This window comes from Oncorhynchus mykiss, chromosome 16 (assembly GCF_013265735.2).
Source record: "Oncorhynchus mykiss isolate Arlee chromosome 16, USDA_OmykA_1.1, whole genome shotgun sequence".
In the NCBI taxonomy this organism is placed as follows: Eukaryota; Metazoa; Chordata; class Actinopteri; order Salmoniformes; family Salmonidae; genus Oncorhynchus; species Oncorhynchus mykiss.
Genome location: NC_048580.1, coordinates 5,239,950 through 5,267,651, shown reverse-complemented (window position 1 = coordinate 5,267,651; position 27,702 = coordinate 5,239,950). Strand labels below are relative to the sequence as shown.

The 27,702-nt window shown below is 41.4% G+C and overlaps 3 protein-coding genes across 8 annotated transcripts in view; 1 reads left to right on the top strand and 2 right to left on the bottom strand.

Moving 5' to 3' along the window:
- Positions 1 to 17,342, bottom strand: part of LOC110491229 (CSC1-like protein 2) — a 91,717-nt gene extending 74,375 nt beyond the window's left edge. For 2 of the 3 annotated variants that reach the window (XM_036946002.1, XM_036946004.1), the window contains exon 1: positions 17,087 to 17,342. The gene's annotated coding sequence lies outside the window, so the exon portion shown is untranslated. Of the gene's footprint in view, positions 1 to 16,805; positions 17,013 to 17,086 lie in introns of those variants that run through there. The other variant, XM_036946003.1, reaches the window with a different exon arrangement.
- A 167-nt stretch (positions 17,343 to 17,509) lies between these two features.
- Positions 17,510 to 22,187, top strand: mrpl14 (mitochondrial ribosomal protein L14). Of its 3 annotated transcripts, none has more exons than XM_021564584.2 (3): positions 17,510 to 17,651; positions 17,873 to 17,954; positions 21,308 to 22,187. In XM_021564584.2, the coding sequence occupies exons 2-3, from the start codon at positions 17,881 to 17,883 to the stop codon at positions 21,672 to 21,674; spliced, it is 441 nt and encodes a 146-aa protein (XP_021420259.1). In that variant the 5' UTR covers positions 17,510 to 17,651; positions 17,873 to 17,880; the 3' UTR covers positions 21,675 to 22,187. The 3 variants fall into 3 exon arrangements, with proteins under 3 accessions (XP_021420259.1, XP_036801902.1, XP_036801903.1); XM_036946007.1 differs by having other exon boundaries at positions 17,540 to 17,607; XM_036946008.1 differs by having other exon boundaries at positions 17,622 to 17,646.
- A 1,641-nt stretch (positions 22,188 to 23,828) lies between these two features.
- LOC110492801 (calpain-1 catalytic subunit) overlaps positions 23,829 to 27,702 on the bottom strand; it is a 47,130-nt gene continuing 43,256 nt past the window's right edge. For both annotated transcript variants that reach the window (XM_036945999.1, XM_036946000.1), the window contains one exon: positions 23,829 to 26,538. In XM_036945999.1, the coding sequence (XP_036801894.1) occupies positions 26,512 to 26,538 (27 nt within the window). In that variant the 3' untranslated portion in view covers positions 23,829 to 26,511. The remainder of the gene's footprint in view (positions 26,539 to 27,702) is intronic.

Below are 27,702 nucleotides of genomic sequence, written 5' to 3'. Positions count from 1 at the left end.
GGTTTTAACTCCAACCCTGTTCCTGGAGAGAGACCCTCCTGTAGGTTTTAACTCCAACCCTGTTCCTGGAGAGCTACCCTCCTGTAGGTTCTAACTCCAACACTGTTCCAGGAGAGAGACCCTCCTGTAGGTTTTAACTCCAACCCTGTTCCTGGAGAGAAACCTGGAGAGAAACCCACCTGTAGGTTTTAACTCCAACCCTGTTTCTGGAGAGCTACCCTCCTGTAGGTTCTAACTCCAACCCTGTTCCTGGAGAGAAACCCACCTGTAGGTTTGAACTCCAACCCTGTTCCTGGAGAACTACCCTCCTGTAGGTTATAACTCCAACGCCAGTTGTTAGTAACCTGGTTCATCTTATCAACCAGCTAATTATTAGAATCAACTAGATTAGGTTTGGAGTGAACCCAATCAGGTGTATTAGTTTTGGTTTGTAGATAACCCAATCAGGTGTGTTAGATTAGGTTTGGAGTGAACCCAATCAGGTGTGTTAGATTAGGTTTGGAGTGAACCCAATCAGGTGTGTTAGATTAGGTTTGGAGTGAACCCAATCAGGTGTGTTAGATTAGGTTTGGAGTGAACCCAATCAGGTGTGTTAGATTAGGTTTGGAGTGAACCCAATCAGGCCCCCGAGGACTGGAGTTGTCTCTTTTGCCCCAGCCAGCACACCTGACTCCAATAATCAACTAATCATGAGCTTCAGTTTAGAAGGCAATTTGTTTAAAATCAGCTGTTTGCTAGGGATGGGGGAAAAGTGGGACACGACCAGAGGACTGGAGATGCCCATCCCCGGGCTTGATAGAATGGAAGAACAATGAGGCTAAGAAAAGGTTTGTTCAGTGGAATACTCAGACATGTTTTGAGTGGAGTGAACCATCTCTTGAAGGAGTATTTGTAGCAGCCTGTAGCAGCCTGTGGGCCTATAAACCTGTAGCCTGTTGGCCTATAAACCTGTAGCAGCCTGTTGGCCTATAAACCTGTAACAGCCTGTTGGCCTATAAACCTGTAACAGCCTGTGGGCCTATAAACCTGTAGCCTGTTGGCCTATAAACCTGTAGCAGCCTGTTGGCCTATAAACCTGTAACAGCCTGTTGGCCTATAAACCTGTAACAGCCTGTTGGCCTATAAACCTGTAACAGCCTGTTGGCCTATAAACCTGTTACAGCCTGTTGGCCTATAAACCTGTAACAGCCTGTTGGCCTATAAACCTGTAACAGCCTGTTGGCCTATAAACCTGTAACAGCCTGTTGGCCTATAAACCTGTGACAGCCTGTTGGCCTATAAACCTGTAACAGCCTGTTGGCCTATAAACCTGTGACAGCCTGTTGGCCTATAAACCTGTAACAGCCTGTGGGCCTATAAACCTGTAGCAGCCTGTTGGCCTATAAACCTGTAACAGCCTGTTGGCCTATAAACCTGTGACAGCCTGTTGGCCTATAAACCTGTGACAGCCTGTTGGCCTATAAACCTGTGACAGCCTGTTGGCCTATAAACCTGTGACAGCCTGTTGGCCTACCAGTCAGGACTGTAGACCTACCACTCAAGTATCGATGCAGCCTACTAACTAGTTTGGTTCTCAATCTGTTTGTTTTGAACCGTCTGGTTGAGAGTTGGGACCAGAGTGAGAATCAGTTGGGACCAGAGTGAGAATCAGTTGGGACCAGAGTGAGAATCAGTTGGGACCAGAGTGAGAATCAGTTGGGACCAGAGTGAGAATCAGTTGGGACCAGAGTGAGAATCAGTTGGGACCAGAGTGAGAATCAGTTGGGACCAGAGTGAGAATCAGTTGGGACCAGAGTGAGAATCAGCTGGGACCAGAGTGAGAGTCAGCTGGGACCAGAGTGAGAGCCATCTAGACAGACAGGCCATCTAGACAGACAGGCCATCTAGACAGACAGGCCATCTAGACAGACAGGCCATCTAGACAGACAGGCCATCTAGACAGACAAGCCATCTCGACAGACAGCCAATCTAGACAGACAGCCAATCTAGACAGACAGCCAATCTAGACAGACAGGCCATCTAGACAGACAGGCCATCTAGACAGACAGGCCATCTAGACAGACAGCCAATCTAGACAGACAGCCAATCTAGACAGACAGGCCATCTAGACAGACAGCCAATCTAGACAGACAGCCAATCTAGACAGACAGCCAATCTAGACAGACAGCCAATCTAGACAGACAGGCCATCTAGACAGACAGCTGCGCGGGCCAGATCACCTCAAATAACAACTGCTCTATCAGTCCAACTATACAAAACAAGAAGTAGGCAGTCTTCAAGAACATGCCTTATGAGCCAAATATAGCCTAACTGTCTTGCCCCATCATAACCCCAAAATATAGGCCTACGGTTGTTTGAAAAGACTGCTAACCTCTTGTCTTGCATAATATGAGTGTTCAGGTAAATGAAATGACCATTTGAGGTTTAACAGCTGTAAATATTACAGATTGTACCTTAACATAAGCATAAAAAAAGTGGGTCACTTTAATTTTGATAAAAACAGTGTGTTTATTTCTTTGGTCACTTCACTTCAACTAGAAGTCTCCCCCAGTGTGGGCCGGACGAGATTCACCGCCTGTACGGCTGGATTGGACCCTTACCAAATATCTTGAAGGTTTTCTAAAAACACTCAACTGATTAGCCTCCAGTTGTGTGACATCGTGGTAATCCAGAAGGATCTATTACAAAGCATGATCAATGAGTTAGCCAGCTACCAGAAATAACTATAGATTTTCTGGTTTGTAAAAGAAAGCTACATTTAGATATGTTTTCATGGTGTTGAATTAAGTAGACCATGCCTATTTTATTTTATTTTTTTAAAAGAGTAACAAACGTTATAATATTTAGGCAAGTTAGCAGGTTAACTCCTTGATCCTGCTTTGTGGTATAACCCTCTGTGTTACTAGGCTAACTCAATACCTAGCTTTGTACAGCAGCAATGTTGATGTCCTTAAATGATTGACAGGCTATGAATTGACCCACAAGGCCAATAGCTCCTATTCTGCCCTATTCTAGATTATCATCAGCCTAGAAATGTTACATTTGATTTGACTACTGCCCCGTAGCACTCACTTCTGTTATCATGAAGTGCTTTGAGAGACTAGTCAAGGATCATATCACCTCCACCTTACCTGCCACCCTAGACCGACTTCAGTTTGCATTCCGCCCCAATAGGTCCACAGACGATGCAATCGCCATCTCACTGCCCTATCCCATCTGGACAAGAGGAATACCTATGTAAGAATTCTGTTCATTGACTACAGCTCAGCATTCAACATCAAGGACATCAACCACCCGAGTCACTGCCTGTTCACCCCGCTATCATCCAGAAGGCGAGGTCAGTACAGGTGCATCAAAGCTGGGACCGAGAGACTGAAAAACAGCTTCTATCAAGGCCATCAGACTGCTAAACAGCCACCACTAACACAGAGAGGCTGCTGCCAACATAGAGACTCATATCACTGGCCACTTTAATAATGTTAACATATCTTACATTACTCATCTCATATGTATATACTGTACCTTATACCATCTACTGAACCATGCCTATGCCGCTCATGCATATTTATATGTACATATTCTTATTCCATCCCTTCAGATTTGTGTGTATTAGGTAGTTGTTGGGGAATTGTTAGATTACTTGTTAGATATTACTGCGCTGTCGGAACTAGAAGCACAAGCATTTTGCTACACTTGCATTAACATCGGCTAACCATGTGAATGTGACCAATAAAATTTGATTTGGATTTGAAGAGGGTACAGCCAGGCACTGGTGCGTGCGGTTGAGTCCATTTCTGTGGTAACATGGACTCTTAGTAACAACATGATGAAGCTTTGCTGCTCCTTGCTGAAACAAGCAAGGTCTTGTAGCAAACTAATCTTCAGTTGCCTAGGCAACACCGCCAACAATGCAACAGCAGTAAACATAGAAATAGAATAAACAGAACAGGCTTGGAACCTCTAAGACTGGAAATGTGTCTTGTAAAACGCATGGGTCCACTCACAATGGCTGCCTGGTATTGTGATGCAATCGTTTCCATGGTGATGTAGAATGTTCATTCAAATTATGTTAAGTGATGTGGCTCATGCAATAGAATGTATGTTGAATCAACAAAACGACAGCACATTAATGGGTACACTTCCTGCTTTTACTTCCTGCTTTGTTTCTATCGGCACACTCGCAATAGCCACCAGTCAACCCATTATGCTATGATTGACTGGAATGTCTACGCAGTTTTATTCATTCTATGGCAGCACATGTTGTCAGGAGCGCAGCGTTGCAGTCCTTGACACAAACCTGTGCACCTGGCACCTACTACCATACCCCCGTTCAAAGGCACTTAAATATTTTGTCTTGTCCGTTCACCCTCTGAATGGGACACATACACAATCCATGTCTCAAGACTTAAAAATCCTTCTTTAACCACGTCTCCTCCCCTTCATCTACACTGATTGAAGTGGATTTAACAGAGTGACATCAATAAGGGATTATAACTTTCACCTGGATTCACCTGGTCAGTCTGTGTCATGGAAAGAGCAGGTGTTCTTAATGTTTTGTACACTCAGTCTGTGTGTCATGGAAAGAGCAGGTGTTCCTAATGTTTTGTACACTCAGTCTGTGTGTCATGGAAAGAGCAGGTGTTCCTAATGTTTTTTTACACTCAGTCTATAACAGAATAATAACCTTGAAGTAATGAACGTCACTCACTATGCACCTATAAATCAGAGTTGAGTAGGTTACTTTTTGCAACCCGTTAGTCACAATCCCTTTTTAACATGACCTACATGATACAGAACAGAACAGCAATAACGATATGATTAGGTCATGTTTATGTTCATGTTCATATATGACCAAGCAAACCCGACTGATATTACGTGAACACCTGGCTTCAAAGTGTTTGAAATCATTTCCAGTGCTCTAGCTGTGCTTGAAGAAAACAGGCAACCAAACAGGCAACCAATAAACACTCGCTTTTTTTTGTTGTTGTTGCTGCTTTCTGTTGCAAAATGTTGTTGTTTTTTTTCTCCGTTGCACCATAACGAATACAGCCCATCTTCACAGCTGTGTCTTCCTACACAATGGAGAATGGAGTCACAGTAAACAAGTCTTGTGGGCAGCAACAGTACAGCAGTGAGAGGAGACATTGAGAGCTGTTTTCTAACAGAGGTCTGATATGATCTTCACAGCAGACCTCAAATGTTTTTTTTATTTTTTTAAAGTCGAACATTAGCAAGCTGTTTCCCCAGTCACAGATAAAAGGGGATGGAAGCTTGTATTTTAACAAGATGTTGTTCTCGAACTTGTCTGATTAAGATAGAGGAAAAGACCCTACAGCCACAGCAAGCCTCATCGAACTTTCATGAAAGCAAGCAGCTCTCTCTCTCTCTCTCTCTCTCTCTCTCTCTCTCTCTCTCTCTCTCTCTCTCTCTCTCTCTCTCTCTCTCTCTCTCTCTCTCTCTCTCTCTCTCTCTCTCTCTCTCTCTCTCTCTCTCTCTCTCTCTCTCTCTCTCTCTCTCTCTCTCTCTCTCTCTCTCTCTCTCTCTCTCTCTCTCTCTCTCTCTCTCTCTCTCTCTCTCTCTCTCTCTCTCTCTCTCTCTCTCTCTCTCTCTCTCTCTCTCTCTCTCTCTCTCTCTCTCTCTCTCTCTCTAATGTAGCATGCGGTCGGTCAGAGGAATCGATTCATACGGTACGAATTGTCAGTTCACTAAAACATGTTTAGCTCATTTTACTATCTACCTTCTGAAAATGCCTCATATTTGACTGACGCGTCCTCTCCTTCAGTGTGGAACTAAGCACGTAACTGACCAGGGTTTCCGTTAGGAAAATGTGGCGCCAGACAACCTGACCGGGAAGATTTCAAATTGAGCGGCCATTTTGAGAAATTTACCAGATCCACATGCATCGGGTGCATAACCCATTACCCACAGTTCTCAGAATGACAGGAATGCCATTTAGAGGATGGTAATGCATCTCAACAGAACATTTAGAGGATGGTAACGCATCTCAACAGAACATTGAGAGGATGGTAATGCATCTCAACAGAACATTTAGACGATGGTAATGCATCTCAACAGAACATTTAGTGGATGGTAATGCATCTCAACAGAACATTTAGAGGATGGTAATGCATCTCAACAGAACATTTAGAGGATGGTAATGCATCTCAACAGAACATGCAACTCGTGTATTGAAGCAAACATTTGTCATAATGCAATTAGCTGGAAACCACCTTTCTAACCAGAGCGCCTGGGAAAACACCATTCTAAACAGCACACCTGGGAAAACACCATTCTAAACAGAACACCTGGGGAAACACCATTCTAAACAGCACACCTGGGAAAACACCATTCTAAATAGAACACCTGGGAAAACACCATTCTAAACAGCACACCTGGGAAAACACCATTCTAAACAGAACACCTGGGGAAACACCATTCTAAACAGAACACCTGGGGAAACACCATTCTAAACAGAGCACCTGGGGAAAACACCATTCTAAACAGAACACCTGGGGAAACACCATTCTAAACAGAACACCTGGGGAAACACCATTCTAAACAGAACACCTGGGAAAACACCATTCTAAACAGAACACCTGGGGAAAACACCATTCTAAACAGAACACCTTGGAAAACACCATTCTAAACAGAACACCTGGGGAAAACACCATTCTAAACAGAACACCTGGGGGAAAAAAAACATTCTAAACAGAACATCTGGGGGAAACACCATTCTAAACAGAACACCTGGGGAAACAACATTCTAAACAGAGCACACCTGGGGAAACACCATTCTAAACAGAACACCTGGGGGAAAACACCATTCTAAACAGAACACCTGGGGAAAACACCATTCTAAACAGATCATCTGATAGTGGTTCCATATGTGAAAGAGCTGTCAGATTCTTAGTAAGAGGGGGAATCTAAAGACGCAACAACCAGGATGGGTTGATGATATGACCAGGATGGGTTGATAATATGACCAGGATGGGTTGATGATACGACCAGGATGGGTTGATGATACGACCAGGATGGGTTGATGATACGACCAGGATGGGTTGATGATACGACCAGGATGGGTTGATAAAACGACCAGGATGGGTTGATAATACGACCAGGATGGGTTGATAATACGACCAGGATGGGTTGATGTGTGTGGTGTCAGGAAAACAACCTCACACTCAACGTCAACAAAACTAAGGAGATGATTGTGGACTTCAGGAAACAGCAGAGGGAACACCCCCCTATCCACATCGATGGAACAGTAGTGGAGAGGGTAGCAAGTTTTAAGTTCCTCGGCATACACATCACAGACAAACTGAATTGGTCCACTCACACAGACAGCATCGTGAAGAAGGCGCAGCAGCGCCTCTTCAACCTCAGGAGGCTGAAGAAATTCGGCTTGTCACCAAAAGCACTCACAAACTTCTACAGATGCACAATCGAGAGCATCCTGGCGGGCTGTATCACCGCCTGGTATGGCAACTGCACCGCCCTCAACCGTAAGGCTCTCCAGAGGGTAGTGAGGTCTGCACAACGCATCACCGGGGGCAAACTACCTGCCCTCCAGGACACCTACACCACCCGATGTCACAGTAAGGCCATAAAGATCATCAAGGACATCAACCACCCGAGCCACTGCCTGTTCACCCCGCTATCATCCAGAAGGCGAGGTCAGTACAGGTGCATCAAAGCTGGGACCGAGAGACTGAAAAACAGCTTCTATCTCAAGGCCATCAGACTGTTAAACAGCCACCACTAACACTGAGTGGCTGCTGCCAACACACTGACACTGACTCAACTCCAGCCACTTTAATAATGGGAATTGATGGGAAATGATGTAAATATATCACTAGCCACTTTAAACAATGCTACCTTATATAAATGTTACTTACCCTACATTATTCATCTCATATGCATACGTATATACTGTACTCTATATCATCGACGGTATCCTTATGTAATACATGTATCACTAGCCACCTTATACTATACTATGCCACTTTGTTTACATACTCATCTCATTTGTACATACTGTACCCGATACCATCTACTGTATCTTGCCTATGCTGCTCTGTACCATCACTCATTCATATATCCTTATGTACATATTCTTTATCCCCTTACACTGTGTACAAGACAGTAGTTTTTGAATTGTTAGTTAGATTACTTGTTATTACTGCATTGTCGGAACTAGAAGCACAAGCATTTCGCTACACTCGCATTAACATCTGCTAACCATGTGTATGTGACAAATAAAATTTGATTTGATTTGATAATACGACCAGGATGGGTTGATAATACAACCAGGATGGGTTGATAATATAACCAGGATGGGCTGATAATATAACCAGGATGGGTTGATAATATAACCAGTATGGGTTGATAATATAACCAGGATCGTTCCTTTGGCTTTTGGCCAACCAAAAAAAGTTATTATGAAAACCAATAGAACTGGAGAGAAATGGCATAGCGGTGGGTCCAATAGGGAAGTAAATGGTAACCAATAGAACAGGAGAGAAATGGGAAGTAGGGAAGTCAATGGTAACCAATAGAACAGGAGAGAAATGGGGAAGTAGGGAAGTAAATGGTAACCAATAGAACAGGAGAGAAATGGGGAAGTAGGGAAGTAAATGGTAACCAATAGAACAGGAGAGAAATGGGGAAGTAGGGAAGTAAATGGTAACCAATAGAACAGGAGAGAAATGGGGAAGTAGGGAAGTAAATGATTTAAACACAGAGGAATTGAGAATCATTGGTTCTTGAAAACAATTGCTGTGGATCGTTTCAAAATCACAAGCTTGTAGGCCATGCCTATTTGGGCAGCCCGCGTGGCAATAGGCATTAGACGTCGACCGATTAATCGGAACGGCCGATAAAATTGGGCTGATTTCAAGTTTTCATAACAAATCGGTAATCGGCATTTTTGGACACCGATTATGGCCGATGACATTGCACTCCACGAGGAGACTGCGTGGCAGGCTGACTACCTGTTACGCGAGTGCAGCAAGGAGCCACGGTAAGGTGCTAGCTAGCATTAAACGTATCTTTATAAAAAATAATCAATCTTAACATAATCACTAGTTAACTACACATGCTTGATGATATTACTAGTTCATCTAGTTTGTCCTGCGTTGCATATAATCGATGCGGTGCCTGTTAATTTATCATCGAATCACAGCCTACTTCTCCAAACGGGTGATTTAACAAGCGCATTCGCGAAAAAAGCACTGTCGTTGCACCAATGTACCTAACCATCAACATCAATGCCTTTCTTAAAATCAATACACATGTATATATTTTTAAACCTGCATATTTAGTTAATATTGCCTGCTAACATGAATGTCTTTTAACTAGGGAAATTGTGTCACTTCTCTTGCGTTCCGTGCGAGCAGTCAGGGTATATGCAGCAGTTTGGGCCGCCTGGCTCGTTGCCAACTGTGTGAAGACCATTTATTCCTAACAAAGACCGTAATTAATTTGCCAGAATTTGACATAATTATTAAATAACATTGAAAGGTTGTACAATGTAACAGCAATATTTAGACTGCTAGATGCCACCCGTTAGATAAAATACGGAACGGTTCTGTATTTCACTGAAAGAATAAAAGTTTTGTTTTCGAAATTATAGATTCCGGACTTGACCATATTAATGACCAAAGGCTCGTATTTGTGTGTGTTATTATATTATAATTAAGTCTATGATTTGATAGAGCAGTCTGACTGAGCGGTGGTAGGCAGCAGCAGGCTCGTAAGCATTCATTCAAACAGAACTTTCCTGCATTTGCCAGCAGCTCTTCACAATGCTCCAAGCATTGCGCTGTTTATGACTTCAAGCCTATCATCTCCCGAGATTAGGCTGGCAATACTAAAGTACCTATTAGAACATCCAACAGTCAAAAGGTATATGAAATAGAAATGGTATAGAGAGAAATAGTCCTATAATTCCTATAATAACAACAACCTAAAACGTCTTACCTTGGAATATTGAAGATTCGTATTAAAAGGAACCACCAACTTTCATATGTTCTCATGTTCTGAACAAGGAACTTAAAAACGTTAGCTTTTTTTACATGGCACATATTGCACTTTTACTTTCTTCTCCAACACTTTGTTTTTGCATTATTTAAACCAAATTGAACATGTTTCATTTGAGACTAAATGTATTTTATTGATGTATTATATTAAGTTAAAATAAGCGTTCAATGAACGCTTATTTTAACTTAATATAATACATCAGCATGTTCATAACAGAGGCTGGTGATCTGGCATCAGTTGCTTTTCGATTTGTACCGTTTTCATTCACATTTAAAATGATTAACCCACTTCACTTGACAATGATTGAGAAATGAAAAAAAAAAAAAAAACATTAATATTGAAATTAAACTGTAACACGAAAATGTGGATATGAAAAAAAAATCACAACTGGCACACAGAATGGTGGAAACGGTCAGAATAAATTCAAAGCTTCCCCAAACTTCAACCTCACACATGAAACTTCAACCACCTATGGAGTATTTATAAAATAACTGCCTCCACGTTTCCATGGTGGGATTTTTCCTATAGGCTACTTAGAAGCAAGGTAAGACATGCCTCATAATATGAAATAAACATTTTAAAAACTTCCGGTTTCAAACCACTAGGTATGTTTTCAAAATGCATACGACCTCCAGCTCACATTGTAAAGTGGTAGGTGCCACGCTCTGATTGCCTGTTGCCTGCACGTGAACGATGAATTGGGAGGCGTTCCTCAATTATTACCAGTTGAGAAATAAAAAAATACTATCTCCTTTTAAAACGTTTGCACGCAATTGCATTTATGATCGTTACGCAATGAATGGGCTTATTAAAGCACGTGTTTTACTCCGGCAGCCGAGCAGCTGAGCAGGAGGAGAAACCCCGCTCAAAATAGGCTCTGTATGCTGTGCACGTGTGATAGTTACGTTGGATAAATAAGATACGTGATGATACAAAAACAGGCCAATTTTAATTATGCAGATTAACCAAAAGACCAATAAGCATGAAGGTCAAATGTATATACATAGACTGGCATTTCCATCAATGAATAAAAAGCATTATTTTGCATTTAGATATTTTTTTTGTCCCAGTAATTTTGCCCGGCAACAGTTTAATTGATTGGCCTTTCAAATTATTATAATTTTGTTTAATTGGCCAAAAAGCTGTCAATTGCCAGCTAACGAAAACCCTGCCAGTCATTGATCTACAGGTCATTATGCATGCCAAACAACCACAGGCAGCCTAGTCGAACTGTGCACTACTTCAACATGCAGAGGTTTTTACTCTGTCCTTGTGTACACAGAGATTGTCAATCTATTGACTGTCTTTGACTTTGTTAATTAACCGCAGCCATTTCCGATAGGCCAAGTCCTCATCAATTGACAGTCTACTTTCCCTCTTTCCCTGCCTGGCTAGTAGAATACTTGCAATGGAACATTTTTGTTTTGACCGTTTTGAGAGAGTCATGATGGCACACGGTGTAGCAAAAATGTTTTGATAAAATAAAACAAAAGTTTCTTATTGAAACGTTCAAATAGGCCCTTGTCACTCACTGTTTCATCTATCGAATGCCGAATAACTAATAAATATATATCTATATAAAATGGTGTGTATCAATAGTATTGACAGTATATGGATAGAAAAGGTGTGGACAACAGTAGTTATATAGGATGAACCACGACTAGAATACAGTATATACATATGAAGTGGACAGCAGGATGAACCATGACTAGAATACAGTATATACATATGAAGTGGACAGCAGTAGTTATATAGGATGAACTAGAATACAGTATATACATATGAAGTGGACAGCAGTAGTTATATAGGATGAACTAGAATACAGTATATACATATGAAGTGGACAGCAGGATGAACCATGACTAGAATACAGTATTATACATATGAAGTGGACAGCAGGATGAACCATGACTAGAATACAGTATATACATATGAAGTGGACAGCAGTAGTTATATAGGATGAACTAGAATACAGTATATACATATGAAGTGGACAACAGTAGTTATATAGGATGAACTAGAATACAGTATATACATATGAAGTGGACAACAGGATGAACCATGACTAGAATACAGTATATATATATGAAGTGGACAGCAGTAGTTATATAGGATGAACTAGAATACAGTATATACATATGAAGTGGACAACAGTAGTTATATAGGATGGACTAGAATACAGTATATACATATGAAGTGGACAACAGTAGTTATATAGGATGAACCAGGACTAGAATACAGTATATACATATGAAGTGGACAGCAGGATGAACCATGACTAGAATACAGTATATACATATGTAGTGGACAGCAGTAGTTATATAGGATGGACTAGAATACAGTATATACATATGAAGTGGACAACAGTAGTTATATAGGATGAACTAGAATACAGTATATACATATGAAGTGGACAACAGTAGTTATATAGGATGAACAAGGACTAGAATACAGTATATACATATGAAGTGGACAACAGTAGTTATATAGGATGAACTAGAATACAGTATATACATATGAAGTGGACAACAGTAGTTATATAGGATGAACCAGGACTAGAATACAGTATATATATATGAAGTGGACAACAGTAGTTATATAGGATGAACCATGACTAGAATACAGTATATACATATGAAGTGGACAGCAGTAGTTATATAGGATGAACCAGGACTAGAATACAGTATATATATATGAAGTGGACAACAGTAGTTATATAGGATGAACCATGACTAGAATACAGTATATACATATGAAGTGGACAGCAGTAGTTATATAGGATGAACCAGGACTAGAATACAGTATATACATATGAAGTGGACAGCAGTAGTTATATAGGATGAACTAGAATACAGTATATACATATGAAGTGGACAACAGTAGTTATATAGGATGAACTAGAATACAGTATATACATATGAAGTGGACAACAGTAGTTATATAGGATGAACTAGAATACAGTATATACATATGAAGTGGACAACAGTAGTTATATAGGATGAACCATGACTAGAATACAGTATATACATATGAAGTGGACAGCAGGATGAACCACGACTAGAATACAGTATATACATATGAAGTGGACAGCAGGATGAACCACGACTAGAATACAGTATATACATATGAAGTGGACAGCAGGATGAACCATGACTAGAATACAGTATATACATATGAAGTGGACAGCAGGATGAACCATGACTAGAATACAGTATATACATATGAAGTGGACAGCAGGATGAACCATGACTAGAATACAGTATATACATATGAAGTGGACAGCAGGATGAACCATGACTAGAATACAGTATATACATATGAAGTGGACAACAGTAGTTATATAGGATGAACCATGACTAGAATACAGTATATACATATGAAGTGGACAGCAGGATGAACCATGACTAGAATACAGTATATACATATGAAGTGGACAGCAGGATGAACCATGACTAGAATACAGTATATACATATGAAGTGGACAACAGTAGTTATATAGGATGAACCATGACTAGAATACAGTATATACATATGAAGTGGACAGCAGGATGAACCATGACTAGAATACAGTATATACATATGAAGTGGACAGCAGGATGAACCATGACTAGAATACAGTATATACATATGAAGTGGACAACAGTAGTTATATAGGATGAACCATGACTAGAATACAGTATATACATATGAAGTGGACAACAGTAGTTATATAGGATGAACCATGACTAGAATACAGTATATACATATGAAGTGGACAACAGTAGTTATATAGGATGAACCATGACTAGAATACAGTATATACATATGAAGTGGACAGCAGTAGTTATATAGGATGAACTAGAATACAGTATATACATATGAAGTGGACAGCAGTAGTTATATAGGATGAACCATGACTAGAATACAGTATATACATATGAAGTGGACAGCAGGATGAACCACGACTAGAATACAGTATATACATATGAAGTGGACAGCAGGATGAACCGTGACTAGAATACAGTATATACATATGAAGTGGACAGCAGGATGAACCTTGACTAGAATACAGTATATACATATGAAGTGGACAGCAGGATGAACCCTGACTAGAATACAGTGTTATACATATAAAATGAGTAAAACACAATGTAAACATTGTTAGTGACCAGTGTTCAATGACTCTATATACATGAGGCAGCAGTCTCTAAAGTACCGGGCTGTAGCCAGCTAGTGATGGAGATAAACAGCTTCTATCAGTCTCCATCTGCTAGATGGTAGCAGAGTGGTGTGAGCGGAGCAGAGTGGGGGAAAGGAGTTGGAACGAGTGAGTTTCGCCAAAAGTTGGAGCGTCGGCCTTCTCTCCCGCTCCAAATGCGCTCAACCTCACAAGCTCAGGGCATGCCCTGGCCCACAATGCATCTGTAGCCTACTCGTGTGCTGCTATAGCCCCTTGCTTTAGCTACTGTCATGGAGTTTTACTAAATATTTTCATAAGGAAACTGATAAAAAACACACAGGTGCAAAGTCAAGGTGACTTACAAAAGATGAGGAGGAACCAAGAGCGAGAGAGGGAGTGTGGTGATGTAATGTCCACAACTAAAGAATCACGGTGGAAGTTGAAAAGACATGTATCTGGGAGCATGACGGTGCACATACTACATGCTACATGCTAACAGAAAGTGTGCTAGCTAAGTATGTGTCACGGCGGCAGTATTTAAAAAAAAAAAAAAAAAAAAGTCAGATCTCTTAAAAGTTCCGTTCACTTTCGTTCTATTATCTGTATACACAATAGGCCGTCATTGATTTGGGCCCAATAGGCAAGGCATATTACCTCCATTTTGATAGTTATTTGTACCTAAAAATCCTTTAGACCTGCCTACAGAAAACTGTTTTTAAAAAAACTACACATCCCAGAGTGGCCCAAAGGGTGTTTAGCAACCCCAGTGGCTCTGCAGGCACTGAAAGTGTCCTCTCTGCTGCTGGCCTGCTCTCCAGGTACCATCGCACGAGCCTGAAGCCACAGATTCTGCCCAAACTCATGTTTCTAAAAATGAATTAAAAAGGCCTTATAGATGGGAGGCTAATAAAGTCATTTTTTCCCATTTAAATGTGTATTTCAAGTCACAGCCTATATGTGCAACTTATCAACTAGAATGATTTAATACAACTAAATGTTTACAAGCTGAGCGCTTAATGTCCCTGCCAGCCTGAAAAGGTTCACAATTTATTTATTTGTAAATCAAATCTAATTGTATTTGTCACATACACATGTTTAGCAGATGTTATTGTGGGTGTAGTGAAATGCTTGTAGGCTACAGCCTTGAAATAATATCTCCTAAATAATTAATTTCAGTTCCTTCTTAGTCTCCCTGTCTGGCTCCTGACTTATTTAGAGTGTTTACATGCTGTTTAATACGACATGTAGTTTATTTGAAAATGATGAGCGCTTCTTTACAGTCACCTCTTCATCTTGTTTATGAAAATACTTTTCATTGAAATCGTATGGTTTGGTTTCAATATTTCAAAACCAAGTCCAGGTAGTCACAAAAATAGATTGTGTTGGTTAAAATGTGATTTTAATAAATGGAGCGACAGTTTCCCCCTCTTTGAGTAAGGATTGTTTATTAGCAGAGCGGTTGGAAAGGACCTGGAGCACCAGAGCAGTGCGCTCTATTCGCTACACTAAAGTCGTTTATGGTGAAGTCAAATTTAAGGGTGTTGGACAAAACAATGTCATCGGAGAGTGGATTATCTCTAACCATGCAGAGTATCAAAGGCAATGGTACATTTTCAAAACGCCGCTTTTACCCGCGCATGTTCTGTCTCTGGCCCAACACACCGGTTTCTGGGATTCTAGAAATCGTCCGGGGAGGTACTCAGATCCAGAGTCATTGCGGATAATGAACTAAATGTCCGTGGACGTGCCGTAGCACGGAGTTTGGGTAGCCAGGCAAACCAAACCCCCAGGCCCGTCTCATATTCAGCCTCTGTATCGGGGGAAATCCTCGTTGTCACTGGACGTTCAAAGGAGCATTGGCTTCAGTAGCTCTGGTCCTAGGTGTTAGTGAAGGAATGCTCAGCATTAAAAAGCCGCACTAATGCCCTGGACCAGAGCTACAGTTCCTAAACTACATCTGTTATTGGTTTCACTCGTAAATAGTACTAAATTATAGTAGCCTACTCAGCTATTCTCTCCGTCCTTGGCCTGAGAGAGCATTCCCATAGCATGAGTGACAGCCTGGGTACGGCTTTCCCCTCTCTGTCATTACGGGGACCCTGGCGAACCTGTCATAGAAACTGCAGGTTGGGCCTATGCAATGACGAATAAAACGCATTATCAAATAACGTCTTATTATTCTCATGCTTCGTTAACAACAGGTGTAGAAACGCTTACTTATACGGGCCCTTTCCCCAACAATGCAGAGAGAAAGACAATGTAGAAATAGAGAACTAAAACAAGTAGTTAATAATGAAAATAAAATAATCAAATACACGCCGAGTGAATAACGGTAGCAGCACAAGATGAAACCAGGGTGTGAACAGTGTTCATTGTAAGGATTAGGCCGTGTTAGCTACCTATTATCATCACTAATCTGTGGATGAGCCATCGTCCAAACCCTCTTTGATTTAGGTTATGACGTTACTGTAGCTGTCTTTCTTGGCCATCGATGGCTACAACTAAAAAGACACGCTGATTTGTAATGTACATTGCAATAATCCTGAGCTGTCTTCTCTCTTTTTACTCTCTCACTGGGTAACCTTAGTCAACATAAAACACGTCTCACCCATTTTTGTCTGTCAGATCCTTACGATGTTAGATAAATAGCAGGGCAAGGCTGGAGACGTTATCCGGTTACCTCGCTCGTTAACCTAACGTTGCCGTGCTATTTCACGGATTTAAGTTCAGCTAGACAGTAGCTTGCTAGATTTCTATCAACAACAAAACAAAAACGTTTAATGACAGTTTCCCGATATAGTTTTTAGGTAGCTACCCAGCTCACGATTTTTGCGTAACTAACGCTGTGAATGGCTGTGATTTACGCCGCTGCATAAGCGATGGATTTACCTGCTGTTTGATACGCAGTCAAGACCAGCGAACTCCGCGATCCAAATGGACAAAATCTTCGTATTATATCCGAGGTCTTGTATGATTCCCAGGTAGAAAATACAATATAGTCCCTCCAAAATCGTCACACACAAAAAAAAACACGATAAGCAGGAGCTTAGTAGCTAACGCTAGCCAGTTACAAGCAAAGCAGCAGCTAACCAAGGCAGAAGAGTTGGATCGGATGAGGTGCGAGCCCATTGAAATGAACAGGGCGTACCAAAATCATAGACATAGAACAAATAGAACAGATTCGTCACCCAGTGCGTTTTTATGACACATTACAATATATTTCCTCATGGCCCTTTTTTAATTGAGTAATCAACTAAAATGGGTATCGACTATCATCTATAAAATATCGACTATGAACCTACAAAAAGCTCTTATCAGAAGATACAAAATACAAAATAAATATGGTGCGCATTTGGTCCTAAGCGTTTGGTAATCAGTTGGGTCGCTGTTTGATGACGTATTTGACATTGGTATGGAGCACTCGTGAAAAGTTGCTAACTAGCTAGCTTGTAAGGTAGCTGCAATTATTATATATATCTAGCAAAAGTCAGAAACATGTAGCTACATACATAAACATACGATGTGGTAAAGCTTAGACGTAGCGAAATTAGTAGATTTAATTTGAAACTTGCTTTAATAACCCGTGCTTGTCGGTTCAGTTGCTAGATTGTTAGCTAGCTGACCATTTGCACAACGATGCATGTATAGCTAGCTAACCTCTTCTCTTCTCACAAGGTCCAACCATGGCTCTTATTTCAAGATCATGCAGTGGGTTCCTCGCGCAACTGTCATCACTGACGCATCACAAGGCTTTCAGGTGACTATTTGTTTTGATATATAAGTTATCTGCCTACATTGTGTAACGTTAAAGGCTTTCACAGTCTTACAGATTGTGCACCAAATAGTAAAAGTTACAAAAGCAAAACTCATGAACGGGAATTTTTATTTCATTTAACCTTTAGGCAAGTCAATTATGTAAATTCATATTTACTATGACGGCCTAAAAGCACAGAAATGGCACACATAGAACAGATCTACCGCTTCCTTGACTTGCTTTCAATGCCAATGACCGATCTATAACTCAAATTTCTACGTGAGTTTGGTGGGTCACCAAAAAAAGTTACATATTGCAGCTTTAATAGTACAAATATGTTTATTACTCAACAAATATTTCCATTAGCAACTACTGTCATTTACTGTCATCATGGACGGTATTCACATCTAAAAAAGGTCTAAATAAATCACTCACCTCCCAAGGATCCCCGATAGCACTAACCTAATGCCATGCACAGGTCAGAAGTCTACACCAGCTCAATAAATTGGAGGTGTCGAAAATTATTTCCCCCCCCCCCCTGAAGTACATACCGGCCGTGGCAGAAGTAAATTAACAAACTTATTTTAGCATTATTAAGCTTGAAAGCTGGTAAATGGCTGCTTCCTGGGCTTAAAGGAGATTTGCCCCACCTACGTCCCGCAAGGCCAGATTCTGGTTCTTCCCTTTTGAATAAGGGAACGCTGGCCCCTTTTGAATAAGGGAACGCTGGCCCCTTTTGAATAAGGGAACGCTGGCCCCTTTTGAATAAGGGAACGCTGGCCCCTTTTGAATAAGGGAACGCTGGCCACTTGAATAAGGGAACGCTGGCCACTTGAATAATGTTTACTTACTGTTTTACCCACTTCATATGTACAGTGCCTTGCAAAAGTATTCGGCCCCCTTGAACTTTGCGACCTTTTGCCACATTTCAGGCTTCAAACATAAAGATATAAAACTGTATTTTTTTGTGAAGAATCAACAACAAGTGGGACACAATCATGAAGTGGAACGACATTTATTGGATATTTCAAACTTTTTTAACAAATCAAAAACTGAAAAATTGGGTGTGCAAAATTATTCAGCCCCTTTACTTTCAGTGCAGCAAACTCTCTCCAGAAGTTCAGTGAGGATCTCTGAAGGATCCAATGTTGACCTAAATGACTAATGATGATAAATACGATCCACCTGTGTGTAATCAAGTCTCTGTATAAATGCACCTGCACTGTAATAGTCTCAGAGGTCCGTTAAAAGCGCAGAGAGCATGATGAAGAACAAGGAACACACCAGGCAGGTCCGAGATACTGTTGTGAAGAAGTTTAAAGCCGGATTTGGATACAAAAAGATTTCCCAAGCTTTAAACAGCTCAAGGAGCACTGTGCAAGCGATAATATTGAAATGGAAGGAGTATCAGACCACTGCAAATCTACCAAGACCTGGCCGTCCCTCTAAACTTTCAGCTCATACAAGGAGAAGACTGATCAGAGATGCAGCCAAGAGGCCCATGATCACTCTGGATGAACTGCAGAGATCTACAGCTGAGGTGGGAGACTCTGTCCATAGGAGAACAATCAGTCGTATATTGCACAAATCTGGCCTTTATGGAAGAGTGGCAAGAAGAAAGCCATTTCTTAAAAGATATCCATAAAAAGTGTCGTTTAAAGTTTGCCACAAGCCACCTGGGAGACACACCAAACATGTGGAAGAAGGTGCTCTGGTCAGATGAAACCAAAATTGAACTTTTTGGCAACAATGCAAAACGTTATGTTTGGCGTAAAAGCAACACAGCTCATCACCCTGAACACACCTTTCCCACTGTCAAACATGGTGGTGGCAGCATCATGGTTTGGGCCTGCTTTTCTTCAGCAGGGGCAGGGAAGATGGTTAAAATTGATGGGAAGATGGATGGAGCCAAATACAGGACCATTCTGGAAGAAAACCTGATGGAGTCTGCAAAAGACCTGAGACTGGGACGGAGATTTGTCTTCCAACAAGACAATGATCCAAAACATAAAGCAAAATCTACAATGGAATGGTTCAAAAATAAACATATCCAGGTGTTAGAATGGCCAAGTCAAAGTCCAGACCTGAATCCAATCGAGAATCTGTGGAAAGAACTGAAAACTGCTGTTCACAAATGCTCTCCATCCAACCTCACTGAGCTCGAGCTGTTTTGCATGGAGGAATGGGAAAAAAATTCAGTCTCTCGATGTGCAAAACTGATAGAGACATACCCCAAGCGACTTACAGCTGTAATCGCAGCAAAAGGTGGCGCTACAAAGTATTAACTTAAGGGGGCTGAATAATTTTGCACGCCCAATTTTTCAGTTTTTGATTTGTTAAAAAAGTTTGAAATATCCAATAAATGTCGTTCCACTTCATGATTGTGTCCCACTTGTTGTTGATTCTTCACAAAAAAATACAGTTTTATATCTTTATGTTTCAAGCCTGAAATGTGGCAAAAGGTCGCAAAGTTCAAGGGGGCCGAATACTTTCGCAAGGCACTCTATATACATCTCTCTATCTCTCTCTATCTCTCTATATATACATATATCTCTCTCTCTATCTATACATCTCTCAATTCAATTTCAATTCAAGAGGCTTTATTGGCATGGGAAACATGTGTTAACATTGCCAAAGCAAGTGAGGTAGATAATATACAAAAGTAAAATAAACAATAAAGATTAACAGTAAACATTACACATACAGAGGTTTCAAAATAATAAATACATTACAAATGTCATATTATATATATATACAGTGTTGTAACAAGATACAAATGGTTAAAGAACACAAGGGAAAATAAATAAGCATAAATATGGGTTGTATTTACAATGGTGTTTGTTCTTTACTGGTTGCCCTTTTCTCGTGGCAACAGGTCACACATCTTGCTGCTGTGACATTGGCACACTGTGGAATTTCACCCAGTAGATATGGGAGTTTTTCAAAATTGGATTTGTTTTTTAATTCTTTGTGGATCTGTGTAATCTGAGGGAAATATGTATCTCTAATATGGTCATACATTGGGCAGGAGGTTAGGAAGTGCAGCTCAGTTTCCACCTCATTTTGTGGGCAGTGTGCACATAGCCTGTCTTCTCTTGAGAACTAGGTCTGCCTACGGCGGCCTTTCTCAATAGCAAGGCTATGCTCACTGAGTCTGTACATAGTCAAAGCTTTCCTTAAGTTTGGGTCAGTCACTGTGGTCAGGTATTCTGCCACTGTACTCTGTGTTTAGGGCCAAATAGCATTCTAGTTTGCTCTGTTTTTATGTTAATTCTTTCCAATGTGTCAAGCAATTATCTTTTTGTTTTCTCATGATTTGGTTGGGTCTAATATCTATACATCTCTCTCTCTCGTAGTGTGTCAACAGCCGCAGCAGCCATCCAGAAAATGACCAGGGTTCGTGTTGTTGACAACAGTCCACTGGGCAGTACCCCATGGCACCGTTCCCCTAGAGTCATCCACGTGTACACCAAGAACGGAGTGGGCAAGGTGGGCGACCGCGTTCTGCTGGCCATCAAGGGAGGGAAGAAAAAAGCTCTCATCGTTGGCCACAAGATGCCCGGAGAGCGGATGAACCCGCGTTTTGACTCCAACAACGTCGTCCTGATTGAAGACAACGGTAACCCTACGGGAACTAGAATTAAGGTTCCACTACCGACACACTTGCGTAAAATGGAAGGAGACTATTCCAAGCTGTTGGCCATCGCTAGCCGGTTTGTGTAGTTCTGTAACAGGGCGGCAGGGTCGCCTAGTGGTTAGAGCGTTGGACTAGTAACCGGAAGGTTGCAAGTTCAAACCCCCGAGCTGACAAGGTACAAATCTGTCGTTCTGCCCCTGAACAGGCAGTTAACCCACTGTTCCTAGGCCGTCATTGAAAATAAGAATTTGTTCTTAACTGACTTGTCTAGTTAAATAAAGGTAAAATTTTAAACAGAAGGTCCTTCGTTAATAGTTGTGATGACAGCCGTCGTGTCCTCACACAGGATCACGTGATTCAGGTGATTCCTAGCACATTTTCACGTAGTCTCCCATTGACATCAACGTACGACTAAGTGAAACATTTGACTTTTAAGTGGGCTGTGTGCCCCTATGTTAGCCAATGGAAATCTCTCCACATGTTATTGGTAATGAAACTGTGTTGTCAATGTAAACAGACCCTCTTTTTTTTTCTTTTCTCCACAAAGTCTCATGTCATTTTATGTTGTTTTGATATAAATAAAGTTTACATTATTCAAATGATGCATCTGTATTACTCAGGGTGAACTCTTAGGGCCGGTTTCCCGGACACCGACGTCCTGGACAATAAGACGAGTTCAAAGGAGAATCTGAATTTAAATCTTCCACGGTATTTAGTCCAAGACTAATGACTTTTTTTTGGTGTCCAGGAAAATTCCTCAACTCGAAGAAAGTCCTACAACGTTAAATCAAGGACCTTGGTGAAATGATGCTCATCACAGCCTACTGTTCAAATGACTGTTCATTCTAATAGGTGGGACTCAGAATTATGCCTCACCTACCCTTTTGCTCGCTGCATGTTCTGTAATTGCAGTAGCTAACGTTTTGTTCCCAAATGAATGGCGGTTGATTTTAATTCATTTTTGGATCCTTTCTTGAACATTTCCACTTACGTGGAACATTCAGATAGAAATATGTTGTGTAGAACGAGCAAGGATCTGACATATAGAACGAGCAAGGATCTGACATATAGAACGAGCAAGGCACTACATGGAACATTCAGGTAGAAATATGTTGTGTAGAACGAGCAAGGATCTGACGTATAGAACAAGCATGGAACATTCAGGTAGAAATATGTGTAGAACGAGCAAGGATCTGAAATATAGAACAAGCAAGGCACTACATGGAACATTCAGGTAGAAATTTGTTGTGTAGAACGAGCAAGGATCTGACATATAGAATAAAGATTCAGGGCACCTCACCAGACGGTGAATTTGATTCTGGAAAATGGACCTCTCGAGTCCTTTACAAGCCGGAATGTTAAAGAAAATATTTGAACTTACTCTGCCAATTTGTCCGTGGTGTTGGTCCTTCAGCTGCTCGGATTTTGGGCCGTCTCCAAAATACAGTGTAGTTTTACCCCACTTTGTTAAGAACGCCGGGACCGCAGTTAATATGTCTATCACCTGGCGCACAACCATGGTAACACCTGCAAGACTTTGGTTAGTGTTCATGGTTTACGTGCGTGCTCTTCCGTCACGTGCACTTGCCTTTGGTCATGAGCAATGCAGGTCTTGATTGCCACACAGGCTGCGTTTAGACAGGCAGCCCCAATTTCAGATTTTTTATTTCTTTTTTTTCTCTTATTGTTCTTTTGACCAATCAGATCAGCTCTGAAATAGATCAAAATACTTATTTAGTTTCACCATCAGGACCAGTTTTATATCTAGGGCAAATATGTTCATTTCTACTGTGTGTGTGTGTGTGTGTGAACTTGATGAAAGCCATGCCTCTTATGATTTGTAAATGTCAAGAGGTTTCGAAGACCATAAAGCACAGTGTTCAATCCCAGGAGTGAACATGTATTTACTGAAGGTAAAAACCCCAACATTTACAATCGCTAGCTTTTGCAGAGAGGATTGACACAATCAGAACTTTTCAAACAGCAACATGTAGATATTAGATGCAAGGATAAACGAAGTGATCTTATTGACTCATTTGAAATCAATTCTAAAATGTAAAGTATAGGGAGAGGCATCTTGTTAGTTCAGTAGACATTGATGTATTTAATTATGTTGGAATGTTTTCCTCTCATTGCTTCCGTTGGTCTTTATAGATCATTCATATAGACAACTCAAATACATTTGAATGAAAATTTTGATTAACCATCCCTTTAATACAATCAGCTCAAATACATTTGAATGAAAATTTTGATTAACCATCCCTTTAATACAATCAGCTCAAATACATTTTACCCAATGAAAATTAGATTAACCGTCCCTTTAATACAATCAGCTCAAATACATTTTACCCAATGAAAATTAGATCAACCATCCCTTTAATACAATCAGCTCAAATACATTTTACCCAATGAAAATTAGATCAACCATCCCTTTAATACAATCCACTCAAATACATTTTACCCAATGAAAATTAGATCAACCGTCCCTTTAATACAATCAGCTCAAATACATTTTACCCAATGAAAATTAGATCAACCATCCCTTTAATACAATCCACTCAAATACATTTTACCCAATGAAAATTAGATTAACCGTCCCTTTAATACAATCAGCTCAAATACATTTTACCCAATGAAAATTAGATCAACCATCCCTTTAATACAATCAGCTCAAATACATTTTACCCAATGAAAATTAGATCAACCGTCCCTTTAATACAATCAGCTCAAATACATTTTACCCAATGAAAATTAGATTAACCGTCCCTTTAATACAATCAGCTCAAATACATTTTACCCAATGAAAATTAGATCAACCATCCCTTTAATACAATCAGCTCAAATACATTTTACCCAATGAAAATTAGATCAACCATCCCTTTAATACAATCAGCTCAAATACATTTTACCCAATGAAAATTAGATTAACCATCCCTTTAATACAATCAACTCAAATACATTTTACCCAATGAAAATTAGATCAACCATCCCTTTAATACAATCAGCTCAAATACATTTTACCCAATGAAAATTAGATCAACCATCCCTTTAATACAATCAGCTCAAATACATTTTACCCAATGAAAATTAGATTAACCATCCCTTTAATACAATCAGCTCAAATACATTTTACCCAATGAAAATTAGATCAACCATCCCTTTAATACAATCAGCTCAAATACATTTTACCCAATGAAAATTAGATCAACCATCCCTTTAATACAATCAGCTCAAATACATTTTACCCAATGAAAATTAGATCAACCATCCCTTTTAATCTGCATTGTAATGCAATCCACGTGGTCTGAGTATCTAAAATATAATCCAATACGAGATGTTTTAAACCCATAAAAACTATGATTTGTTATTTGTCAGTTCTACTTTTGTTCAGTTTAATAACTCAAATACTGTATTTCCTCATATACAGTAACATTCTACAACTGCAGTACCATGATCGCCACACTGAGACTCTACAATACTTCCACCTAGTGGGCATAGTCAAATAATGTCCTCGAATATCAGCTGTGGCTAAAAGACAAATGATATTACCCAGAACACTGCGATAATCAAGAGCCTTCCTAACATATCTCACAAAATAATAAACCTAAAAAAATCGTAAGATATATATATATATCTGACAACGTGTTTAACAGAACCTCTGTGAGTGCGTGAGCCAGATGGACTATCTGTAAATATTCCCATAACACCCCACTAACCCCACGGTGGGTCAACCAGATGCACTATAACGCCCCACTAACCCCACGGTGGGTCAACCAGATGCACTATAACGCCCCACTAACCCCACGGTGGGTCAACCAGATGCACTATAACGCCCCACTAACCCCACGGTGGGTCAACCAGATGCACTATAACGCCCCACTAACCCCACGGTGGGTCAACCAGATGCACTATAACGCCCCACTAACCCCACGGTGGGTCAACCAGGTGATGAGAGAGTTCACTAGAGGCACTAAACAGCAAAAGACAAAACAGACTTGATCCTCTTCGGTTCAACTAACGTGATTTAAAAAAAACGTGTTTCCACACAGCCATACTGATGCTTCGTGCTCTGACCCATTCTGTTCACAGACAGCTCTAGTAGGGCCGGGGCGATACCAGTATGGGCTCATTAGTGTCGTACATCCCATTTTATTTACAGACAGATCTACAATTCCACAGTGAATAAAATGTTTTTAAAAATTTCTAAAATTTTGCATAGGTAACCCCGTAGCATGGGGGTGTGGTCTTTAGCGTGGTTGGGAGGGTCTCGCCCTGCATTACATGGCTAGTAAGATCCTCACTGCTATATGGGGTTAGCTGAGGTGGGTGAGGGGGCTTACTGTAGTGTAGTCGGCAGGCTGAGGGGGGGGGGGGGGTGGGTGAGGGGGCTTGATGTACTGTAGTTGGCAGGCTGAGGTGGGGGGGTGAGGGGGTTGCTGTACTGTAGTTGGCAGGCTGAGGGGGGTTGGGTGAGGGGGCTTGCTGTAGTGTAGTTAGCAGGCTGAGGGGGGGGGGGGGGTGAGGGGGCTTGCTGTAGTGTAGCTGGCAGGCTGATGGGGGGGGGGGGGGGGTGAGGGGCTGTGCTGTAGTGTAGCTGGCTGGTGTAACTGATTCACACTATAGGGCCAAACTGAGCCGAACTGAATCGAACTGAACTGGGCTGGTTATTCTTTCACCATAGTAGCTGGAACCGTGCTGGAAAGGACAATGTGGAAATAAAATATCTGAGTCAGTACAGTATAGGTCAGCCCTATCGTTCAGATCAGGCAGAGGAAGATATAGGCTAGGAAGGTCTTCATGGTTTCAGGGAAGATATAGGCTAGGAAGGTCTTCATGGATTCGGGGAAGAGGCTACAGTAGATCTATATGAGCCCAGTGAAGAAGCACCTTGCCGGGCACGTTGGCTGTTCGGCCTGGTTCTCTTCAACCACACATGGTCATATACAGCCACTGAATACATACAGGAAGAAAATAGAAAGAGAGAGGCCAATGGACAGAGAGGAGAGAAAGAGAGGCCAATGGACAGAGAGGAGAGAAAGAGAGGCCAATGGACAGAGAGGAGAGAAAGAGAGGCCAATGGACAGAGAGGAGAGAAAGGGAGGCCAATGGACAGAGAGGAGAGAAAGAGAGGCCGATGGACAGAGAGGAGAGAGAGAGAGGCCAATGGACAGAGAGGAGAGAAAGAGAGGCCGATGGACAGAGAGGAGAGAAAGAGAGGCCAATGGACAGAGAGGAGAGAAAGAGAGGCCGATGGACAGAGAGGAGAGAAAGAGAGGCCGATGGACAGAGAGGAGAGAGAGAGAGGCCGATGGACAGAGAGGAGTGAAAGAGAGGCCGATGGACAGAGAGGAGAGAGAGAGAGGCCGATGGACAGAGAGGAGAGAGAGAGATGGACAGAGAGGAGAGAGAGAGATGGACAGAGAGGAGTGAAAGAGAGGCCGATGGACAGAGAGGAGAGAGAGATGGACAGAGAGGAGAGAGAGAGATGGACAGAGAGGAGAGAAAGAGAGGCCGATGGACAGAGAGGAGAGAAAGAGATGGACAGAGAGGAGTGAAAGAGAGGCCGATGGACAGAGAGGAGAGAGAGAGATGGACAGAGAGGAGTGAAAGAGAGGCCGATGGACAGAGAGGAGAGAAAGAGAGGCCGATGGACAGAGAGGAGAGAGAGAGATGGACAGAGAGGAGTGAAAGAGAGGCCGATGGACAGAGAGGAGAGAAAGAGAGGCCGATGGACAGAGAGGAGAGAGAGAGATGGACAGAGAGGAGTGAAAGAGAGGCCGATGGACAGAGAGGAGAGAAAGAGAGGCCGATGGACAGAGAGGAGAGAGAGAGATGGACAGAGAGGAGAGAGAGAGATGGACAGAGAGGAGTGAAAGAGAGGCCGATGGACAGAGAGGAGAGAGAGAGATGGACAGAGAGGAGAGAAAGAGAGGCCGATGGACAGAGAGGAGAGAGAGACGGACAGAGAGGAGTGAAAGAGAGAGAGATGGACAGAGAGGAGTGAAAGAGAGAGAGATGGACAGAGAGGAGAGAGAGAGATGGACAGAGAGGAGAGAGAGAGATGGACAGAGAGGAGAGAGAGAGATGGACAGAGGAGAGAAAGAGAGGCCGATG

What these genes read in the sequence shown, in the direction of transcription:
- mrpl14 (XM_021564584.2), top strand. Translation starts at nt 17,881, where the DNA reads ATGGCTCTTATTTCAAGATCATGCAGTGGGTTCCTCGCGCAACTGTCA. An exon ending in ACGCATCACAAGGCTTTCAG is followed by an intron (nt 17,955 to 21,307) that starts GTGACTATTTGT and finishes TCTCTCTCGTAG; the next exon opens with TGTGTCAACAGCCGCAGCAG.